The sequence below is a fragment of the Passer montanus genome, unplaced genomic scaffold, assembly GCF_014805655.1.
Source record: "Passer montanus isolate IOZ18808 unplaced genomic scaffold, ASM1480565v1 scaffold94, whole genome shotgun sequence".
NCBI classification, from domain to species: Eukaryota; Metazoa; Chordata; class Aves; order Passeriformes; family Passeridae; genus Passer; species Passer montanus.
Window position 1 is genome coordinate 62,504 of NW_024374812.1, and position 23,724 is coordinate 86,227.

General features: G+C 47.1%; 1 protein-coding gene across 2 annotated transcripts; it reads right to left on the reverse strand.

Moving 5' to 3' along the window:
• Nucleotides 1-636: 636 nt before the first annotated feature.
• EFHC1 (EF-hand domain containing 1) lies at nt 637-18,036 on the reverse strand. 2 transcript variants are annotated; one of them, XM_039696004.1, is made up of 11 exons: nt 17,793-18,036; nt 12,671-12,892; nt 10,758-11,045; nt 8,854-9,003; nt 7,601-7,793; nt 7,146-7,366; nt 6,303-6,443; nt 4,923-5,136; nt 4,440-4,587; nt 3,429-3,630; nt 637-1,065 (listed from the first exon to the last, which is right to left on the reverse strand). In XM_039696004.1, the coding sequence occupies exons 1-11, from the start codon at nt 17,883-17,885 to the stop codon at nt 940-942; spliced, it is 1,998 nt and encodes a 665-aa protein (XP_039551938.1). In that variant the 5' UTR covers nt 17,886-18,036; the 3' UTR covers nt 637-939. The 2 variants fall into 2 exon arrangements, with proteins under 2 accessions (XP_039551938.1, XP_039551939.1); XM_039696005.1 differs by lacking the exon at nt 12,671-12,892.
• Between the last annotated feature and the right edge of the window lie 5,688 nt (nt 18,037-23,724).

The window sequence follows — 23,724 nt, forward strand, 5'->3', positions numbered from 1 at the left end:
CAAGGGGAGACAGGAGGGAGCTGTCACGTGGAGACTCTCATCTGTCTGAGGGGAAGTGGGAATCCATGGCACAAAAGCTGACTTAAAGCAGCATTTTGTTCCAAAGGGCTTTGTTCTCTGTGTGTGTGACAGCTGCCTTTTCTGTGTGCTCCATGGCAACACCTGGCAGGTGTCACTGGGGGTGAGAAGGCTCCTGCCTCGTTACCTTCACGGGGAGATGAGTAACGGAGCACGAGTGTCATAACTCCATTGCCATGCCAACTGCCCGTGTTCCCTTTTCCTTGGAGACCTGTCTGGTGAGATGGCAGGTGGATAAGGTGGGTTTAGGTAGGAGCTCAGTCCTAAAATCATTCTCCCAACTTCATGTTCCAAAATGCAGAGCTGCTGTCAGCAGATTTGTGTCCAGGCCCCTGTTCTCTCCAGATAACTAAACTCACCACCATCACCCTATTTTGAGTAGACTCAGAATCACAATTTGTGGGTTTCCCCCTCACCCTTATTTTAATCCTTAGCTATTCCAGCCATTCTGTTGAAAACAGACTTTTTGACACGTTTATAGGAACTGCAGTTTTATTGCAATTTTAGTAACAAACTGGCAGTCTTCACTACTTGAAGGTGAAAGGCCCATCTGAGAGAAACCTGGAGTGGTTTTCACTCCAGGCTCCAGAGAGCTTTAGCTCTCTAAAGTACTGCACTAAAAGGTTGAGAAAACAACACAAGAACCTGACTTTGGTTCTCAGAATTTTTTTTTTCTCTCCTATAGGTTTCATTTCAATATCCACCAGTTGTGGGGTTGAGTTTAGGAGCAGCTAAAAAGGGAGAGGTTAGGAAGGAAAGAAAAGTTAACATGAGAGTGGAATCAGCTGGGTCTGTAAAAGGGGGAGGGAGAGAGTGAAGCAAGGGTGAAAACCAGAACATCCTTTTTGAAGTACAATATATTCAAGTCAGCTGAGAATTCAACTGCTGACCTTCTCCTTCAGCTTCTGGGAAGAGATCACTAGGGAAGGCCCGAAGGAAGTCACGGTAGTTTACCTTGTCTTCATCACAGGAACAGTAGTCAATCAGCTGTGGGGACAAAACACACAGCAAACACCATAAAGAGTTGGAAAAAGCTGCAAAACTTGGGTTGTTTTTAGGGGAAACTGCCCAGAGTTCTCCTTGTGGGACAGAGCAGGAGATGTTATTCCCCCATGTGGATTTCCCCATCCTGGCAGTCCTGAATCACAGATAAACTTGGATTATAGAACCATTGAGGATTGAAAAGTCCTACAAGATCATTGAGCCCAACGTTTAGATCATCAAGTCCAACCATTTAAAGATTGAACTTGATGATCTAAAGGTTGGACTTGATGATCTAAAGGTTGGACTTGATAATCTAAAGGTTCAAGTCTGACCTTGGATGCCTATAGATGACACTAATCTATGCAAGGAGAAGAGTTAAAGTGTTTTTTTTTAATCCTGATTTCCTTCTGGGCCTCACCAGAGTGGCAAGAGAGCCACAAAAATACAGAGCATGGCCACAGACAGGATGCAAGGAGAAGAGTTAAAGTGGTTTTTTTAATCCTGATTTCCTTCTGGACCTCACCAGAGTGGCAAGAGAGCCACAAAAATACAGAGCATGGCCACAGACAGAGATGTGCCACAGGAAATCCTGCAGAAATCCCTGCCAAAAGTGGGGTGGAGGCAGTGTATGTGAACAGTCCCTGTTCCCTGGTGTCACTTTGGTGTGTGCACATGGCATACAGGGGAGACACAGATAATTGAGCTTGGTGACAGCCCCACTAATGAGCCAGTTCTGGTGTCCGTGCCTGACCCTGCATTGTGTTACAGAGCCACAGCCTTTGTGTGCTTCAGGGGAAGAAAGAAGGCTTTTGTTTCTTTAATTGCATAACTAATCTCCTTCTGACACCCAGCGAGATGGAAAAGGTCTAATATCACAATTCCTTGAAAGGATTCCTCTTCCCCTTGTCGCCTGGAGACACATTCTCTGGGGTTTGCTTCTGTGACTGACAGCTGTGCTCCTCTCCAGGCAGTGAACTCTCTGCCATATGTTTAATTTATAGCCCTGCCACACTTCCCAGGGCTCTGGGAACACTGGCATCAAGATTTCAGGAGAGGAGATGGATGTTTTTAATGCACAGGTCCTAGACTGGGGCTCAAATGTGGGAGTTTAGCTTCAGTTGTCACAGGTTCTCCAAATAATTTTGAGAATGTTCTCTCCCACTCTCAGAGTGGAGCAGGGATTGTCACCCCACTGTAAATTCCTCAGGGCAGGGTGAGCTCTGATGAACTCTGGTACAGCAAAGCCCTGGGTGCTTGTCAGGCCTTTATTCGTCCTACATTCAGAGACACAAATCCCCTGCCATGCACCTTTCTAACCATGGCTGTGATGCTCACAGTGGACTGCTTTAGAAAACTTTTTATTTTAGCAGGGTAAATAACTCCCTTTGGTTTCTAGATTTCTCTAAAGTCTGAGCCCCCTTATTAGCCACTAATCTACTGCCTAACCCATGATGCTGAGGAAACATCTTTGCCAGTCATATTCCTCCTCCATCCTCACTGCAGGGATTTTTCCCTCAGTTTCCCTCACATCTATGGCTTTGCAGACTGTGCAAAGACTGCCATCTCCATGTGCTGTTTGTTTCTCATAGTGCCCAGCAAGGGTTAACCAAGGCATTATGATTCTAAAATAACAACAACAACAACAACAACAACAACAACAACAACAATCATTGTTACACATGTATTTCTATATTAATAATAGTAATAATATTAATATTGAATCATATTAATAATAGATTACTTGTATTAATATATTCAATTATATATGATTAATTATATTAATAAGTTATTATTTATTATTCAGTATAGTTATTATTGTGGTTGTTGTTGTTGCTGTTGTTTTTGTTGCTGTTATTTTGGAAAATACTTAGTTCTTAGCGCTTCAGTTCAGTAGCTGTTGAATCCAGAATGTCTCTAAGCTTTCCTAAGGCACATTCCTTGAACACCTCAGTGTCATCTCTACTCAATCCCAGCTGTGCTTAAGCCATCACAAACTCTCCAAGCTCTGCAGGAGCCTGTCCCTGATCTCTGTCATGATTCCTGACCTCTATCACAATACACGACCTCTTCCACTCACCCAAGACCTGAACCAGCAGGAATTTTCACACATTACAGTGCAGTCAGATGGGGGGGCAACCTGGATAACATTTTTTCCCCTTTTCCTTAGAGGACAGCAATTATTATCTCCTCTTAAGACACAGGCTCAGTCCAACAGCTCAGGAGTTTTTCTAAACTCTCTTGCCCTTTTTTTGAATGTGTTCCCCTTTGAAGGCTAGAGCAGCTGGTTAGGGCTGGTTTTTAGAAGAGGTCTTTTGGAAGAGCCATGGGAGGGGAATTCCACATGCACAGCACCCCTTCCCTCTGACCTTTTTAAGAAGAATGGTGCTGGATGGCACGTTGAACCTGTCACAAATGGTTAAAAATCTTGTTTTATCCAGGAAGCCAGAGCCCTCCTTGTCACAGTGGTGAAATGTCTCATGAAACTGCCTGGTGTTGAAGGGCTCTCGGAGTTTCAGTTCTTTCTGAACCTCCACAATTAAATCATCCAGGTCCTTCTTGGGGAAGCCACTGCAGAAGAAAACAATAATAGGATTTCATGCAAAAACTCATTTTGGCAGCCTTGCTGTGACACTTGAGGAAAAAAAGAGCATTTCCCTGTGTGCTCCACAGTGTCATAAACTGTGGGAAACTTGAATTTCAACCAGAGGCATGATATAACTGCCTCAAAACCATGTTCTGAGATAACAGGGCTGTTACTAGGTCACACAAACTTGGTCCAGACAGCTAAAAGGAGGATGTGGTCTGGCTCTGATGGGCTGATAAGCAAAGGAATTAATGCCTAAAAAAGGCTCCCCCCCCACCTGCTGAGCCTGCAACCATCAAGCAGCTCGAGCTGACAGCATCTGTTACAGTGAACTGATGCCTTTTGGGAAAAGATGTGTCCCCCACCTGAAAATTATGTCCCCCCAAAACTGAAAGTGTTTAAGTGTTGCTTGGAGCAACCTCAGATGGTGGAAGGTGTCCCTGCCCATGACAGAGGTTGGACTGAGCTGATCTTTAAGGTCCTTCCAACCCAAGCTATTTTGTGATTCTGTGACTTTGGCTGGAAGTCCAAACACTTCTTGAACTCAGGCTTGTGCTGTGACCACTTCTCTGCCTCTGCTGCTGAGCCAGAGCTGTCCCAGGAGGTTTTGAGGCTAGCAGCAGCCTCAACATTTTACTGTACACACCTCACACCCTCTGTGTGTGCCCCAACACAGCCTCTTGGAGCATCAGAACCACCAGCAGAGCAGGAGGCTGGAGCCCAGGGAGGCTGCTGAAAATGCCCTTAGCTGTCATCCTTATTTAGCCCCACCAGCCCATTCTTTGTAGCCTACCTGCTGGCAGTCTCCACCACCACCTTCCGTGGGAGGAAATGATCCCTTATGGATTGCACTGTGGCTGCAGGGAAACTCTCTGCATTTCTCTCCAAATAATTAAGCACATATTCATCAGCATCAGTGATAATAAACCTGTGGCCAAACACTAGGGGAGAAACATTAAAGAAGAAGTGTTACCTGTGGTTTAGCATGGGTTAAAGTAATTTTGTCATCCAGGAAGGAGCAGAATTCCTCTCCTGTGGCTGGGCTCAGGTTTGAGCCAGCTCTACTGCTTGTTTCACTTCTCGAAGTAAGAATAATTTAATGGATTTAAAGATTCAAACTTTGACAGTAACAAAGTTATACCAATGTACACCAGCTGCTAATCTGGAAACTCAAATGTGAGGAGACCCAGAAGCAGCAGATCTTTCAACTGAAGGAAGAGATATGCAATAAATGACATATCAGAGCAGAGCATTATAAATCCAGGCTGGATTTTACCTTCGATTGTAGAGCCAATGGTGAAGTCAGAGGGCTCATAGTATATGGGATTCTCTGGAGTAGACCCTGGCTTGGTAACTCTGGTCCTTTTTAAGTATTTGCCTCCAGCGATGCCAGAGTTTCTGACTGGGGGTTCATAGATGCTGATTGTATCATCAGCGAGGAAATAAGAGAGGATGAAACGACGATTTTTGTCCTCAGGCACTGGTGATTCCTAGAGGAAAGGTAGCAGGTTTGGAACATTTGAACCAGGTTTTCCTTGCCCGGGGTGCTTAGGAGTACCTAGTAACCCACTCATAAGCACCCAGAGCTTTTTTTACAGCTGACTAGACAAAGCACTTGATGTGCTGACACAGCATAACAAAGCACTAGACAGCACTTAGGATCTGAATTTCAAAGGTTACTTGCTTTACTCAAGCTCAAGCCACTGAAGCAGAATCTGGGTTGAAGTTACCAAATATATTCAGTGTTTCCACAGCCTGAGTAATCCAAGAGAAATCCTTTCTCTATCCTATATGGAATGATTCATCCCAGAGAGGCTCTAAAATTCAGTTTTAAATTACATTTTTTCATTATGCTGAGTGCCTGAGAGAGGCTGGTGCTGTTTCAGCCCTTAGTCACAGGAAGTCACTCCCCTGACACACCAATGCATTTACTTGCTTAGCTTAAAGCTAAGTGGATCTTAACTCCTCAGCTGTGACCTTTAGGGAACTCCTGCACAATAGAGAAAAGAAACCAGCCCTTATCCACCCGGAGTGTTTGGAGAGGGCAGGCACAAGGCAGCACAGGAAATGCCATCGCTGCTGCTGGATGTGCCAGAGGCTCCTTGCATAAACCAGCTGCAAAGCTGGCACTAAGTCCAGGGCCTGGGTGCTGTAGTGGGTGGAAAACACCATTCTCATGGATTTTCCAGCTTCCACACCAGCACTGGCTACTCTGCTAGGACAGCTCCTTGCTGGCTGCTGCATCCAGGACTAGCCTGGAGAAGGGCAGGGGCTGGAGCCAGCAGCAGAGACATCGAGCATGGCTGGTGGCAGTGGTGGCAGGCAGGCAGGGGCACAGTGCCCAGTGCAGGCTGCTGCAGCCAGCACCATCTGTCACATAGCAGTGGCAGAGGGAGTTTTCCCATAAATGGCTGTGGGTTTGTAGCAGCTCTGGTTTGTACTTTCTGGCTTTATTTTTATTATTTTTCTAATTTTTTGAGCTGCCAATTGTCACAGCAAGCACAAAACAACCCCATGGCATCAACCCAGGGACACTTGTGATGGCACAGGGAGGTCTCTTTTCCCACTGGCACAAAGGAGAGTTTGCCAACAGCCTTGTCTGGCCAGGCTGCTCCTTCCATCCTCCTGGCACTATTCCACCAAGGAAAACACTTACCAGGGCCACCTGGTACCGCAGGACCTTGAGATTGTTCTCCAGCATCTTAATGATATCTTTCCGTGGAGGCTTTGGAAACAGGCTGAGGCAGTTCTGGAGAGAGTCTTCAGGGATGCCAAAACCATTATAGGGAGGAATTACCTGCATCCAGAGGAGATATCAACCATAAACAGCTGCAGCTAAGAACAAGACAAAGTTTACAAGACTTAGCAAAGCCCACCAGATTTGGAAGGAAATATTCTGCCACCAGGTAGCAAGAGCTGTGACATCCTACCCAGTAGAGATGGTTGATACCAGCCTGGCCATGTGTTGTATTTAATAAAAATGTAAGAGGATTAAGCAAATCTGAAACTCAGAAAGCCAGGTAATTTCTCTGATTTCAGAGGTTATGGCTATACTAAAGAATCATAGAGTGGTTTGGGTTGAAAAGGACCTTAAAATCATCTAGTTCCAACTAAATCTTCCCGTGCACAGGAACTCAGCCATCAAATGGTAACACTGGTAGCCTGATCCCCATCATGCCTGTGGTCTAAGCCACAATTCCAAATAATTTTTGGTCTCATTTTGGGAGGTAACAAGGGCTGTGACCATCCTCAGTAGGCAGTATGGACTTGGCAACACGGTTTTGAAGAGTGACGGAGAGTTCAGTAGTGTGAGTGCAGCCAGGCTTTCATTTTTATATCGATTATGACCATTCTTGCCTTGTCTTTTTCAAGTTGATTTTTTTCTTTAAGCTGAACTTGTTTTCTACAGGTTCTTACTAAGCTGAACCTCTACATTACTATAAGAGCTTACACCAACTGCTTCCTTTCCTCCCTTCTCTTGAGAAATTGTTTGCAGTACCTGTGGAGCTTTTTCAAGTGGTTTCTTATTTACATCCACTGGCTGGAAGTCTGTGATGCCATATTTTTCACGATAGAAGTCCTGGGTGAACTTGTCACAATCATAGATCAAGAAGGTGCGTCCAAGGAGGGTGACAGTTTTGCCAATAGCAAAATCTTTGGGTGAGTACCACTCTTGTACCTCATGGTCAGTGATCTCTAGCACACAGCTCGGGAAGTTCTCTAAGGACAAGGGAGCAGAAGGAAAAATTAATTAATCAGGTAGATGTTAATATTTGAAACATAGTGAAAATTATATAAAAGCAAGGTGTATAAATAGCTACAGGGAGAGGCTGGCACTGCTGTCCTGCCATTGTTTACCAAAAAATAAAGAATTTAGTGACCATTTGAAGAACTTTTTTTTTGACCATGAAATAATGACACCTTAGCACAGATGGTGTGCCAATCTAAACTTACTGTTCTTGTCCACAAAGATTTTGGGCAAGCGCTGGCGCCTCATCAGTACTGGGAATGGATCTCTCCCATCATTTCTCTTGTGCACTTCCCGAACCTCCACCGTGTCATCTGCCAAGAAGTAATGGATGATGCAGGGATGGTGATCACCAAAGGCACAGTTGGTGTCATCCCATATGGCATAGAAGCGAAGCACCTGGAGTGGAGGGGAAAAAAAATCAAACAGACAAACACGGATCAGAATTATCTTTTGGTGCCGCAGAAATCAAACTCATCACACTGAGATGCTCAAGAGTTCCCCAAGGTTCAGCTCCTGAAGAGAGAGGAGAGACACAGGGAGAATTTAATCAGAGCAAGGGGCATTTGTGTTTGTCTGAAATTGTCTGCTCTGGCACCTGGCATCAATATTTTGGGGGAGCAAAGGAGTGAATGCAGCAAGACCATTCCTAATAGAACTGCATCTGGCTGCTAAATTCCAGAGGCAGGTGGCTTATCTCATTCCAACAGAAAGCAAGAGAGTAATGGATGATATTGCGCACAGGCTCTGCAATCCAAAGAGTAGCTGTTTACAAGGCACAAAGCCCAGAAAAAAGCATAAAAGGTTTTGTTTCTCACTAAAGCCAAGAAAGGAGCAAATCTGGAGTCTGTTCAGCAGACTGAGACAAATTAGAATAAGTGAGGCTGCAGACCCTCACAAGACCTGGGTTTCAATAGCACATATTCACTGTAATCACAGAATCTTTTAGGTTGGAAGATCATTGAGTCCAACCTCTGACTGGCCCCCACCCTGTCACCCTTCCCAGAGCACTGAGTGCCATTTCCATTCATTCTTTGGACACCTCCAGGGATGTGGACTCCACCACCTCCCTGGGCAGCCTGTTTCAATGTCTAATCACCCTTTCTGTGAAGAAATTCTTCCTATCTCAACCCAAACCTCCCCTTGCACAACTTGAGGCCATTTCCAGTCCTCTCTCTGGTTGCCTGGGAGAAGATACTGAACCCCCCTCAGCTGTCCCCTCCTGTCAGGGAGTTGTACAGAGCCAGAAGATCCACCCGAGCCTCCTTTTCTCCAGTCTGAGCCCCTTTCCCAGCTCCCTCAGCCCCTCCTAGTGCTCCAGCCCCTCCCCTGGACACACTCCAGACCCTCAATGTCTTTCCTAAAGTGAAGAGCCCAGACCAGGACCAGGACTGGAGGTGCCTCACCAGTGTGATGTGGGTAATTATACAATAATTTGGGTAATCCCCAGCTCTCTCACCTTTGTGTCATAGGCCAGGAACTGCCTGAAGGGGTCGGGACCTGTGGGCACGATGCGTTTTTGCACAGGCATCCGACGCTGTTCCGTGTAAGGATCCGAAACCAGCTCCTCTGGAGGGTTCACTACAATTCCTTGGCTCTCCAGGAACACCTAGGAAGGTCATCTGAGGTGTTAGTGCTGCCAGGAGTTCTGAAGGTAAGAGGTGACTAGAGATTACAGGCGGGCTGGGGTGAGTGAGGTCAGAATTCTGCAAGTTCACTCCTCACAGAGAATGAGGCAAACAGCAAAATACAGCAGATGACAAATACCTTTGTTTAAGCTGCTTCTTATCTTTGCTTACCCTTTAATTAATCAGAGCAGTTCTGTCCTGAACATCCTAACTCAGATTTCACTTGAGCACAGTTTTCCTTGGCCTTAGGGCTTTAAATGGAAGATAACTGTCAGTTGGGCTCTTTTATGTAAATGGAAAAGATTAAATTTCTGTATAAACACAGATGTAGTCAGCCTGAGTTTGCAATAATTTAGGGCTGTGTCAGATAGTTAGAAGAAGCTAGTGTCACCCACACTAGGCACATGAAGACCCTTCAGGCACGAGGATATGTGTCAGTGGCAGCTTCATTCCACCTGTCAGGAGTACCTTTCCCACAGAAAGAGTGCAATCTGCTTGTTTATAAAGGGATTTTTTGCTTACCTTGGACCATGAACAAAATCCAGGGTGTTACTCGTGGGCTTGCATCAGTCACCCAAAACAATCTCTGAAGTCAAGGGACTTGTTCCCTTTTTGGCTTTGGGAAGTGGTCCATGAAAACATTCAGCCCAGGAAGCACCTATGCAAACATCTCCCACAGGAATATGAGATCCCCCTGGAGACTCACAAGGCAAGTTCACACTTTCAGACTCACTATTTCCTGGTCTGAAAGATGTCAGTAAATGATAAATACACTATCGGCCTTGAGTTGTAGACCCATGTAGCTCATTCCATGTTTTCCATCAATATTAACATGAGGACCAGCTCTTTATTTGATGTGGACTGACTTGAACTGTCACCCGGTTCCAGCAGAGCTGGCCCCACAGCCACATTTATACTAATATATTACATATGCCTAGGAACATTCCTGGGCACCGAGGCCAGCTGACAAGGAAAAGCCTGGACCTAAACTCTTCCAGCCTCCAGGACAGGTTGACTGCATGTAACTCACCTACCTGGAATGGCCCCTGGAGCAGTCTAAGTCCTGGACTGGAGTAATAGTAGCTGACCAGGGCTGAGATTTTACTGGGGACAATCTAACAGGATACCAGTGTACTGGTAATTCTTATTTCTTGTTATTGGATCATTATTATCTCATTTACTGGAGGAGAAATAGCCAGAAATAGAAAAGCAGGCAATGAGTAAGCTTTCTTAGAAAGGTCAGTTCATACCATGATTCTCAACCCATGGATCATGGCTTGGCTGTGGATGTGTGCAGAGTTACTGCTTGTATTCCTTTCCACTAACAGTGTGGAATATTAACTGTTCCACAGTGGAATATTAAATCAGAAAAGAGTCAGGATCTCTAATTTCCCTCTCGTGTATGCACAATGTTTCATCTGGACTCCAAGCAGTTAAACTGCCCAGACAGGAACTTAGAATTTGTATTGTAAAGAGAAGTCCTGAAGACAAAGGATGGACTCCCAGCAGTCCTGGGGCAAAAATCCTGAGCACCTCACTTGCCCTCAGCAGACGTCATACCCTGAAGTCCCCTTTGGCCTGAAAAAAGAAATCTACACAAAAAGCACAATGAAAACTGCGAGCACCCATATCACAAAATCTACGGCTGCAAACTGCTGGACTCTAACAGGTAATTAAACCCCTGCATTTGCCAGGCACTGGGGGTGTTTCTGCCAGTGCTCCCCCTGGCACACACCTTGGTGAAGGCGTCGCAGTTGACCAGGCGGTAGGTGCGGCCGTAGATGGTGAGGTCGATGCCCAGGTTCAGGTCCTTCCAGTGGTAATAATCCCCGTGCTCATTCTTGGGCACCCGGTGGCGTCTCATGAGCTTGCCTTGCAGCAGACCCGAGTTCTTCACCTTGGGCTCGATGATGCACATGCTGTCATCCTCCAGGTAGTAGTAGATGCCCACCTGGCGGATCCGGTAGTGCTCCTCTGGAGAGATGGCAACTTCCTCCATGAAGTAGGCATCGAACTTCAGAACCTGCCCCAGGCACAGTACAGCAAAGGGAGAGGGGAAAACAATTCGAACGCCGTGATTAGTCTATCAAGGCAAATAATTTATTTGTAATTTGCTTTGGTGGTGTAAAATTACTGGATTAGTTTTTAAAAATCTTCAAAGATAACTGTGGCCTAATCTGTGAGTGACACCAGAGGCATCAGGAGTGCTTTTATTAAGATGTATTTTTTGCAAATTCAGTGTGCCTGAAGCAAGTATAAAAATACAGCCTTTTCCCTACTTCTTGATCACCTGCTGTTTCACCTACTGCCAGGTGCTTGGCTGCTGACAGTAATCTACTTTACTGATACACAGCTGTTTATTTGTCAGCTTTACAGCCCTGATTTAGGGAAGTTATTTGCAGATTTTAGTGAAGAGTTCAACACATCTGAGAATTTTAAAATCTGAGAGGGGCCAGATTTTAAGGCCAGACTGGAGGGGCTCTAAGCAATCTGGGATAGCGGAAGGTATCCCTACCCACGGCAGGGAAGCTGGAACAAGATGATCTTTAAGGTCCCTTTCCATGATCTGAAGTCACATCTATTCAGCACTGACAGCAAAAACTGATTTATGCTGGAGAAACAAGGAAACTAATCAGCCAGGCCTCTGTTTGGCAGAATTAAGAGGAATATTCCCTCCAAGATCATTCAATGCCCCTAAGAAGGTGCAGGTGGCCTTGCATACCCAGCCTACATCAACCCAGAGGCCTGGATAATTAAGAGATGATAAAGCCAGCAAGTTCCTATCAGTCAACAAAGTGCCCCACAAGGGATTGTGACATCCCCAGCAGCACTGGGGCCCCTGCTGCTCCTGTGGCTTGAAGGAAGGGGCAGAGGAGGATCTGACAGATTAAACAGCAACATTTACATTGCTCTGAAGGAGCAGCCTCAGCAATTAACAGAGCACATCTGTGTCACAGGCGGGCTGAGGGCTGGCTGGCTGCAGACTGCTCTGGCAGGGCTGGCAGCGTGTGGAGCCTGCACGTGCAGAGCTCCCCAGCCCTGCAGCTCCCACTGCAGCAGCTGCTCCATCCATGGGTAAGGGTTGCAGCTTGGGCCATTGGCACACTGAAAACCAAGTGTCAGCTCAGGACTGCTCCGAGCAGGCACAGAGCCAGCACCCAGCCTGATATAATGACCAAGATGTAACATGGGAAGCACTAATGGAGCAGGCTGTGGTGACCAACACAAGCACAGATAGATAGCGATAGATAGACCACGGTCAAACAGGCTACCAGGGTTCCCACTGCAGACTGACTTTTCCAGTTAAAGCTCAGTTACAACCACAATATAGTTTTGGAAGCACAGAAATCCAGGCTGTGGCTTACAGAGCAATACTTTTAAGCTGGAGCTTTCCAGAGCTAATCAAACCTCTTTTCCAACATCTGCTGGAAATGCTCAAGTGGAACTTGCAGGGAATGTCTTACATCGTTTATGTATTATAATCCTCCTCCCGAGCAAAGAAAGCCTCTTTCAGTCTGGGATTCAGCTGTCTCTGACTAAGGGCTCTGGCATTTGAAAACTGCTGCATGCAGTCCCGTGAACCCTGGAGCTGACTGTTTATGTCTCCGAATTTGGCCAGTGATATTCCTGGAATCAGCTTCTTTATACCTTTTTGTCATAAGCCACGAATGCTGGAGTGAAGCGGGAAGGTGCAGGCCTCTTGACTTGCCCATAGGTCAGTGTGGCTCCCTTGGTGCATAAATCATCTAATTCATCTTGAGAGAGCTGATTTGCAAAGAGTGTGTCCCCACCAACCCCCTCTCTTGGCAGCCGGAAAAAGGCATATCCATTTTTGAAGTCCAGTGTCTGGGACCGATGAAAAGATGTTTTCTGTTGGAAGGAAATCCAGCTATCAAAATACTGCATGAATTTAGCAGATGTAGCTACTGGAAGCACAAAAAAAAACCCAGTAAGAGAGTGCAATATCAAGAATGTCTCACCCCACACACATCCCCAGCATTTTATTATAAACTACTGCAGCAGTTATTTAAAATCAGATTTTGTACTTAGGGAAAAAAAAACAGTGGAAAAAACAGTGAGTGGTGGATGTACAAAGCACGAGAGTGAACTCAGATCCTTGCACTGCCACACGCTCTGGAAGAACTTAAATCACTGAATTTCCTGACTGCCACCATAGTCAGTGCCTACAACAGTGTGTCAGCACTTTATCTGCCCTGGTATTTATCTCACCAGCTCTTTGTTCCCTACCCTATTTGTCAGCAGTACAGAGCACCAAGGGGCCTCAGTTACTGCCTTATGGTGCTTCCTTCACTGTCGTGCACCCTCTGTGTATTCCACTGTTATTTATTTTCTTAACCCTCCACTGAGCATGATACAGGATTGCCTTTGCTGGGTTAAATCAAGGCATGTCATACCCATAGAACTACAATTATGAAATGTACAATAGCACATTAGTTGTTTTATCACCTCTCTACATAGTCATGGACTCATAGAACAGCCTGGGTTGGAAGGGACATTAAAGATTATCCAGTTCCACCTCCTGCCATGGGCAGGACGCCTTCCACTATCCCAGGTTGCTCCAAGCCCCATCCAACCTGGACTTGGACACTTGCAGGGATGAAGTAGATACAGCTTCTCCGACCTGTGCCAGGCCTCACCACCCTCTTTGTAAAAAAACTTCTTCCTTGCACCTAATCTCAATTAAACTTCTTTGAGTTTAAAACCATCATTCCTTGTCCTACTGCTACAGGCCCTGCTATAAAGTTCGTCCCATCTTTCATAAAGTCCTTCTAGGCCCTGGAAGGGGCTCTGAGCTCTCCCTGGCTCCTTCTCTTCTCCAGGTCAGCACCCCCAGCTCTCCCAGCCTGGCTCCAGAGCAGAGGGACTCCAGCCCTCAGAGAATCTCCTTGGCCTCCTCTGGATTTGCTCCACAGCTCCATGTCCTGTTTATGCTGAGGACCCCAGCTCTGGAGGCAGCTCTGCAGGTGGGGTCTCACCTGAGAGGGGCAGAATTTCCCCCTCCCCTGCTGCCCACAGGGGGATCAGCCCAGCACATTGTGGGGGTTTCTGCCTCCCAGCCTCTCATCCATCAGCAGCCCCAAGTCCTTCTCCCAGGGCTGCATTCAACCAGAGCTGTGCACAGGAGCTGATCTCTGTCAGCCACTCTTGCTCTTCACCACTGAGGAGCAGGGTCAGGCTTGAGTGACACCAAACTGCTCCTCTTGCTGCAAAATCCACCACACGTGGTGCCTCACCTGCACTCCAGAGCCTGCCTGGTCCCTCTGGGCCTTCACACTTAAAGCTCCAGAGAAAGCAGGGGAAATTATGACTCTCTGATAATAAAACCTCTTGACTTTTGCCAAGTAAAACACAGTTGTAAGCATTTCTAGTGCTGAGAGAACAAGCTCCAGCTCCTTTTCCAGCCCCAGGCTTGCAGTCAGGCCAACCTCAGGCATGCAAACTGCACTCCCTCCCTCGCCCCTCATGGTTAAGCCTCTAATCTTATTTATACCTTCAAGGCCCCATTGCATTCCACATAATTCCCTGTTTTCTCTTTAAACTGCTACTACAGATCTTGCAATGGAGAGAACAGTGAGGAAAACAGGTGAAAACAAGATTTATCTGAAGACATTTTACCAGAACATATTATAAACTGCCACAGAACTGCCACTTCCTTCTGTTAAATAAATACCAAGGGAAAGCTGTGGGAAAAAAATATTCAAGGAAAACCAGGAAGTTTGTCTTTAATTTGAGCAATATCAGTGTTTGTTAGAAGTGTGCAGGCTTTTCAGAGCCCACATTTGCCTAAAGAAAGCACCTCATTGGTTCATAAGGCTCCTGAGTGGATAAGCTCTCCCAAAGTGAGCCTGTATGCCAGATAACATCATCCAGGATCAGGTGACTAATGAAAATTTAAAAGGGAAAACCCAGAATGTAAACTCCTAATCTCAGTTGCTGCCAGTGTTTATCTGAAGAAATTCCACTGAATTAAGTCCTTCTTTTTGCCAAGTCTCTAACACTTCACACAAACACCATTCCCTCTCCCAGTGTCTGTTTCCCTGTCCTGTGAACACTAAGCAATAACAACACTTCACTTGAACACAGAGGTTTTCTTCAGAACTTCTCAGCATTCACTTGGAAACCAAGTATTGTGATGTCAGTTTTATGGACTGTAAAACTGCAGATTTACAAGATATTATAAATTATTTCAAGGAAATATTATCTGATAATAATTCTGAGATTACCTTTATTGCTGGATGGTTATTTGTTATGAGTAATTTACTCTGTTTACTACTGGAGAACTCAGCTGTCACTGATTTTAGGCCAGGTTGGATGGGCTTGGAGCAATCTGGTTTGTGGAGGGTGTCCCTTGCCCATGGCAGAGGGTTGGAGCAAGATGATCTTTAAGGTCTCTTCCAACCCAAACCATTCCATGATTCCGTGACAATGAATTTTCATATACAAAGGTGAATGCAGCCAGGAATGTTTTCTGATAAAGATGCTCTCCAGGAAGGCTGTAAATTCCTGGTGAGCCCAAACCAGGCATGAAACAACTATTTTTTTTTTGCTTTTTGTGTGATTTTTTTAGTATATCAGAGAAATAAATGGAAACATCAGTTCTCTGTGGCACCACTTCCTCAAGAGGACGTTGGGAGGCTTTGGGGTTATCAGGTCCTCAGGGCCTGGATCATTGGATGGGGAAAAGGAGAGGTTGTTCCTCATTTAGGTATCAGGTGCAGAGGATGAGAATGAGGATGAGATTCCTTTTTCCAGGGAACCTGGGAACAGCTCAGAGTGTCTCATTTCCTGGGGATGATCCTGGAAGCTGTGGTGACACCAGTTCTGTGGTGGGATACCAGTTCTCTCATCAGGTTATCAGCTTCCAGACCTGCACCATCAAGGATTCAGTTCTACAGGCAACACCAGAAGAGCAGTTTTGGAAGTATCAGAGCTTTGGAGGAAGGGGTATCAGGAAGGTGTTGATTGCCAGTGGGACTGGTGACTTCAAGGTGTATCTACGTAATAGACAAATTATGTCCAGAAAAAAATTTATATTGGGATGATCTGGGGGATTAATTCATGTGGAGGAATGCTCAAGGTTTGATCAATATTGGTTCTCCTGGGTATATCCAGCTGAGGAGGTATCAGGTGAATTTAAGGAACTTGGTTCAGTATCAGTTCAGAGGACTTTGCTTTGGGAAAGCTCAGATGGTTCAGAGAAACAGCAATTTTCCTGGGGGAATCAGGTTTCAGGACTGTAAAGCGAGTTTGGGGATTTCCCCTGGGGTACCTTATGAACTGTGGGGAAATTCTGGGATGGATTCAAGGGAACTGAATATCCACAGGGGTGAGTTTGCAGACAGTAGTTCTGCAGTTATGGAAAAACCTTTTGTAATTTCCAATGAGGCTCACAATGAGGGGGAGGAGGGGTGTGTGTGTCTCTCTCCAAAGCCATCAGGACAAATTCAGGGTTATAAGATGGGTACAAGATGCAATGGATTCCTTGGGGAGAAGATTAAAAGTAACAAGTCCCCTTGAAGATTAGTTCAGGGATACTTGGTCCCTTGGGAACAGATTGCAATGTTCAATAACAGTGGAAGAATTATGGGAGTACCTGGTCTGCTGTGGGATCACGAGATACCAGGTGGGCACAGAGGGTTCAGATCCCCCAGAAGTGATCCAGCAGGTATTTGGTGGCTTTGGGAAACACCAAGTCCCTGGGGGAGAGTTAAGTGGATATTAAATCTTCTGGGGAGCATCAAATGAGTTTACAGAGCACCAGGTTCTTTGGGGGTACTTCGAGGGTCCTGTCCAGGTTCTGGTGAGTTTGAGGTTCCCAGGACATGGTTCAGAGGACACCAAGTTGTCTGGGGGATATTTGGTGAATAGAGGCCCCTGGTCTGGGGGGGGAATTACAGGGTGACCTGAGGGAACAGCAGGTTCCCTTGGTTCTTGGTTCTTGTTCCCTGAAGAAACTGTCTCCCCCTAAACTCTGCTCTTGTGAAACCCCACCTGCAGTGCTGCATCCAGGCTGGGAGCACAAAACACAATGATTGCAGGGACCTGTTGGAGCCAGTCCAAAGAAAACCATGGAGATGCTCTGGGGGCTGGAGCCCCTCTGCTCTGGAACCAGGCTGGGAGAGCTGGGAGTGTTCACATGGAGAAGAGAAGGCTTCAGGGACACCTTAGAACCCTTTCTGGTGCCTAAACAACTCCTGGAGAGCTGGAGAGGAACTTGGGACAAGGGATGGAGGGACAGGAGAAGGGGCAGTGGCTTCCCACTGCCAGAGGGCAGGGTTAGATGGGATATTGGGAAGGAATTCTTGGCTGAGAGGGTGGTGAGTCCCTGGCACAGGGTGCCCAGAGAAGCTGTGGCTGCCTCTGGATCCCTGGAAATGTCCAAGGCCAGGTTGGACAGGGCTGGGAGCAACCTGGGATAGTGGGAGGTGTGCCTGCCTATGTCAAGGGGGGAAATGGGATGGTCTTTAAGGTCTTCTAACCTAAACCATTCCACGATTCTATGAATATTGCTGAGTTTAGGGGTCCCAAGACTCCCGTGGATTAAGAGCAAAGTCTGAGGGAGTATCAAATTCCCACAGAGTGTCTTCAGGGGATACCAGGTACCTCCTGAAGCCGGTGTGGGGAGGCGCAGATGCCCGTTCTGGGGTCACCTCTCAGGGGACACCCGCCAGGCCACCCCACCTTGATCCGGGGGGGGCCTCCCGTGGAAAGGGGGCACAGCGAGGGTACAGTGGGCGGGCGCGCTCACCGTGGGGTCCTTGATGGAGCAGCCGGGGAGGAAGGGCAGCCCCTGCCCGGCCCCGATCGGGGGCCCTGTCCCTGTCCCCGGCCCCGAGCTCATGGCGGCGGCGGCGGCGCTGCGGGCCCGGCCAGGCCGACGCGTCTCCACGGCAACCGCCCGCCTGCTCGGTGCGCATGCGCGGGGCCCTTCGCGCCTCGCCGTGTCTTTCTCTGCGCCTGCGCACCGAGCGCCGCGGGAGGGCTCTGAGGGGCCGAACCGCCCCCCCCACCCCTGTGAGGGGAGCCCGCCCCGCAGCGTGGAAAATAAAGTTGTGGGAAGTGTTAATCCTGTTTTATTAGGGATTTTCTCCTCACAGCCCGTCATACTCCGGCCGTATACCAGTTACAGACCTTCATATCCCCCTCACGGCCCCCTCATATCTCCCTCGTGGCCCCTCATAACCCCCTCACATTAAAGCATCTTGGCCTCCCAAACGGGTTGTGGCATCTGGACTGCTTCTTTTTGGGGAGTTTTCCCTGCTCTGTGCAGTGCCCGGGGTGAGGAGCAGCTCTGAAGGGTCTAATCCATACCAAGAGTGATTTAAATATTTTAACAGGAGTGATTGTGCTGGTTTATGATGTATATATACATGTATAAAAATGTATATAGTTCTGAAATAGTGTATTTTTTATACGTAGCACTGAAATAATTCTTTCAAACATGTTTCTTATCTCTGGAGGAAAGGGCAAAAAGAAGCATCAGGGATACCCTCAAGGAAAAGGTGGCTGTGCAATAGTCACTTCCAAATACAAGAGAGAAAACAGCTAAATCCATCACCATGGAAAACAGAAGTTATTTGTTGCCTACAGAAGTTGTGGATTCCTCAAAAGACATGGATTCCTCATCCCTGGAAGCGTTCAGGGCCAGGTTGGACAGGATTTGGGAGAAACCTGGTCTAGCGGAAGGCGTCCCTGACCATGGCAAGGAGGTTGGAAGGAGATGATCTGGAATGTCCCTTCCAACCCAAACCTTCTAGGATTCCATGAAAAAGAAGTTTTTTGTGCATCTTTGCTTCATTCTCTTTATCACCACCACACCAGGCAAGCCAGGCTGTGATTCAAGGGCAGGCGGCAGATCCGAGGGTTTTGTAAGCAGGAGTTAAGCGGGGAGAATTGCAGCCAGACCGTCTGTCTGAGCACGGTGTGGGAGGGAGAAAAAAGCCAGACGGTGGGAGATAAAGAACGAGGCTGATGAGCTTAGAAAGGAAAATAATGAACTGAAGGCCAAGCAGGGCTAGAAGAGCTGAATCTGGAAGACAGGAAAGCTGCTGGTGTGGTGGCTGACTTGAACCCAGAGGCAAGACCCTGATCAAGCCCTCGCTCTGATTTTTCAAGCTGCAATATCCAGGCAGCATTTGAAAGGGAACAGGGCCTGTCTCAGAGAAGGAAACTCACCTCCGTGTGCCAAGGATCATCCCCAAGGACAGTAACTGCAAATCTGGGACAGGGCTTTGTGGCAGAGTGCCTGGTGCCCAGCTTGTAAAGATGACAGGCTAGGCATGTTCATCCTGGAGAAAAGAAGGCTCTGGAAGTCCTTGGGAGTCCTTTCCAGTGCCTAAAGGGGCTCTGAGAGAGCCAAAAAGGGGTTATTTACAAGGGTATGCAGTGACAGGACAAGGGGCTGGGGTTTTAAACTGCCAGAGGGCAGGGTTAGATGGGATACTGGGAAGGAATTCATCCTGTGAGGGTGGGGAGGCCTTGGCACAGGTTCCCCAGAGAAGCTGTGGCTGCACCATCCCTGGAAGTGTCCAAGGCCAGGCTGAACAACCTGGTTTAATGGAAGGTGTCCCTGCTCATGGCAGGGGTTGAGAACGAGATGGTCTTTAATGCCCCTTCCAATCCAAACCATTCTGGGATTCTACAGAAAGAGGAAGAAAAGCCATAGCACAAGGTGTTTAGTAATTGTGACTGTAAAGCAGCAGAAAGGAGAAATAAAGAATTAAAGTGAAGATTTAGATTAAGCTTCATCCTTGGCAACTGTACAGACAAGTCTGACTTGCCAAGGTTAAGATGAGCCTTTTTAGCTTCCTACATCTCTGCTATCCACTCATGAAAGGCAAAAGGAATTCTTTATCGGGCTCTGCTTTCGTGGCAGTGGAGGACACAGATGGAGACATCTCGCCCCCTGGTGGGTGAAGACACAACCTGCAGAAGCCTTGGTCTGCGTGGTATATTAAGAAATAATAATTAAAATTACTGGTTATTGGAAGGAAAAATAAAAGATATTCTAGAGGTTTTAAGTTCTGAAATTCAGAAAAAATTGATGAATTATGTATGTGATCACACACAACCCTCCCAGATAAGGCTGATGAGTTGAGGATCTGGAGCAATATGACAGAAAGGGATCAGAAAATCAACAAAACACCATGATGGAGAAATCTCTAAAACTGGGATCCCTAAATCTGGGAAGTAAATGTGCTGGGGTGTCTCTGGAGCATGTGTAGAGAACACCAGCAGTGTGGGGACTGGGCATGATGAGGCAGAGATCTGGGCGCATCTGCAGGGCCGTGATTTTGTTGGGATCAGGAAGGTGTGATGGGATGGCTCCCATGACCCGAGTGCTGCAACGGAGGAATACAGACAAACCAAAAAGGTCAGGAAAGGGAGCTGCCCTTTAGTGAGAGAGCAGCTGGAGTGCCTGGAATTCTGTGTGGATGATGAGCCACCAGAGATCTTAGAGGGGAAGGGTTCAAGGGATAACCAGTTTGGGTGATGTTGTACTGGGCCAGTTGCCTCTCTGCAAGCCCTGCTCCTCATGGGGGACTTCAGCCACCCTGATACCTGCTGGAAGGACAAGTAAAGGGGGATGGAGCATCTCTCCCAAGAGGAAATGCCAAGAGAATTGGGATTGTTCATCCTGGAAAAGAGAAGGCTTTGGGGTAACCTAATTGCAGTCTTCCAGTACCTGAAGGGAGCCTACAGGAAAGATGGAGAGGGACTATTTACAAAAACATGTAGTGACAGGACAAAGGGGAATGGCTTCAAAGTGAAGCCAGATTTAGATTGGGTATTAGGAAGAAATTATTTAGTGTGGGGTTGGTGAGGCCTTGACACTGGTTGTCCAGAGAAGCTCTGGATGCCCTATCCGTGGAAACATTCAAGGTCAAATTGGATGGAGCCCTGAGAAATGTGGTCTAGTGGAAGGTGTGCCTGGCCAGGGCAGGGGATTGGAATGAGATATCTTTAAGGTCTCTTCCAACCCAAATCCTTCTATGATTCTGTGATTTGCAGCCCAGGAGGTTTCTGGAATGCAGTGCTGGTAACTCCCTCCTCCAAGTGATGGAGGAGCCAACAAGGAGAGGCTCTTTGCTGGACATCAAACTCACCAGCCATGGTTTGCTGGAAATGTGGGGGTCAAAAGCAGAGCAGGCTGGTGGACTTCAGGATCCTGAAGGAAGGGAGGAGGGTAAACATCAAACACTAGCCTTCAGGCTTTGGCCTCTTCAAAAGCCTCTATCCGCTTAGTAGAGTCCCCTGGGATAAGCAGGCCTAGGAGGACTCCTCTCCAAGCTCAAGAACGGAGCAGGAAGCTGGGAAAAAATGCCAGCAAGCCTGCATGGATAAACAAGGAGCTCCTGGAAAAATTCAAACAGAGAAGCAGCAGAGAGAAGGTGAAAGCAAGGACATGGATAGAAAGGAATACAGAGATTATCTGAGCTTGTAGGAATGAGGAAAGGCAAAGTCCAACTGGAATTGTTCAGGAATGTCAAAGAAAATCAAAAGGGTTTCTACAGGGTGACAAAAGGGAGAGTAGGGGAAATGTTGTCGGCCCATTGCTCAGTAAGATGTGGGAACTGGCTACAGAGAACATGGAAAAGCCTTCTTCTCAGTCTTTACCAGTGAGATCAGCCTTCAGGAACCCCTGGTCCCTGAGAGCAGGGGAAGGGCTGGAGTAAGGAATATGTACCTTGGTGGAAGAGGATCAGGTCAGGCAATATTTAAAGGATTTTATGGGAGTGTAAAAATCAGGTAAATCCCTGAAGGGAAGTGGACAGGACAAGGCTGTGTGCTGGGTCCCAGGGCCAGGACCAGAGGGCACAGGCACACACTAGAACACGGGAGGTTCCTCTGAACATCAGGAAACACTTTTTTACTGTGAGGGTGGCTGAGCACTGGCGCAGGTTACCCAGAGAGGTGATGGAGTCTCCATCTTTGGATATATTCAAAATCCATCTGGACATGGACCTGGGCTACCAGCTCTGAGTGGCCCTGCTTGAGCTGAGGGTTAGACCAAGTGGCCCTCAGAGATCTTTTCCAAACTCAACCCCTCTGTGATTATGGATGATGAAATAAAATTTATCATCAGTGTAGGGCAGCTGTTCTGCACTTCCCTTGTGGAAAGGGAATGAAATCCAAAAGGTATTGTGAAACCTTGGAAGTGCTTTGAGTGCACAGATAAAACCACACCTTATTGTTCATTATTGTAATTATTATCTCTCTAATATATCCTCTCAGTAATTATTATCCCTATTTCTTTCTAATGACTCATAACCTTCTGTAGTTGTGCAGCTGTGCATTTGGGAATTTCACACCACACCAATTGTTTTGCTTTCACAGATTTTTTTTTCCACTAAAGTTTTTAAATAAAGATCAGTACAGTACAAAGCTTAAAATATTGTCAATGTTTTCAACAATACAAAGTCAGCAGGTGGGAGTTGGGAAGGGGATGGTTAATAAGGAACACTCATATCCTTCCCTGTTTCCCAAAGGAAAAAAAATACAAACTCTTTTGTACTTTTGTTTAGTAATGAACAGTGCTTAAAAATAATCTTGTCAGTAAAAGATGTAAATTGCAAGGCACATGAGGAACCCGTCCTTGCCTTGTTACACAAATTAGGCATAAATACAAATTGAAGGCACCTGTCTCCATCCTCCCCTCCTGCTCTGTACACTGAGCAAATCCTGTCAGTGGGAATTGGCTGGTAAGAGAGACCATGGACCATGGAGCAGACAGCAAAGAGGCTGCCCTTGATCCTCAGGTTCCTTCAGGATTAATCCCCAAAAGAAACAGTACAAGGCACACCCAAAAGAGACAGTACAAGGCACATTGGGATGAATTCTCAGGAGCTGTCCTGGCTTCCAAGATCTCAAGGAGCACTACCTCAGGACCAGAGATTCCTGACGGAGAGGACTGTGACCTCAGGGATCCTTGAGGGATCTCAGGTGTGCTCAACCTTTGGTGGTCAGCTCTTCACCAAGCCTGGCCACTGGTTTGTTCTTCCCAGGCATGCTTCCTTAGAACACCAGGATGGAGGAGACCTGCTCCAAGCACTGAGCCCAAGGAGAAGGTCCTGGGGACAAGCTGAGCATTTACCACAGCGGCACTTTGGCTTTCTCCAGATCCAGCCCTGGTGTCCTCTGGATCACTGGCAAAGCTTCCACAGCCACTTCCCAGCTGAAACTGCAGCATGTGGAGTCTGCCCAGGAAGGCAGCCAGGTGCATAAGGCACAAGGATGAAGGGAAGAAGGAAGCTGGTTGGAGGAAGAGGAGGATGGAGACAGAGAGGAAGGAAGCTCCAGTGTTGGTGAGCCCCTTGTGACACAAGGGTGCATCCTCACAGCAGCACAGATCTGTGTTGTAGATCCCAGCTCACTCCACCCATCATCGTAACCGGAGGTCAGCTCCAGGTGGGAGTGCAGGGCCACGCGGAGATGGGCACAGCTTCACCTGAGGGGAGATGTGGGAGTGTGCAAAAACACCTCCATTGCTACACCACTGCTCCACTGTCCACTTCTGCTCAGCCAGGGAGGAGAAGATATGATCAAAAGTACCTTGGGAGAGCCATGAGGGCTCCTCTCCCTGTCCCTGAAAGAGATGGAATTACCGTACTCACCCTGCTTCAACAAGGGCAGGGCATGTCATTTGTTTTCAAACCCTCAGAGAAGGGGACACCTGGGTG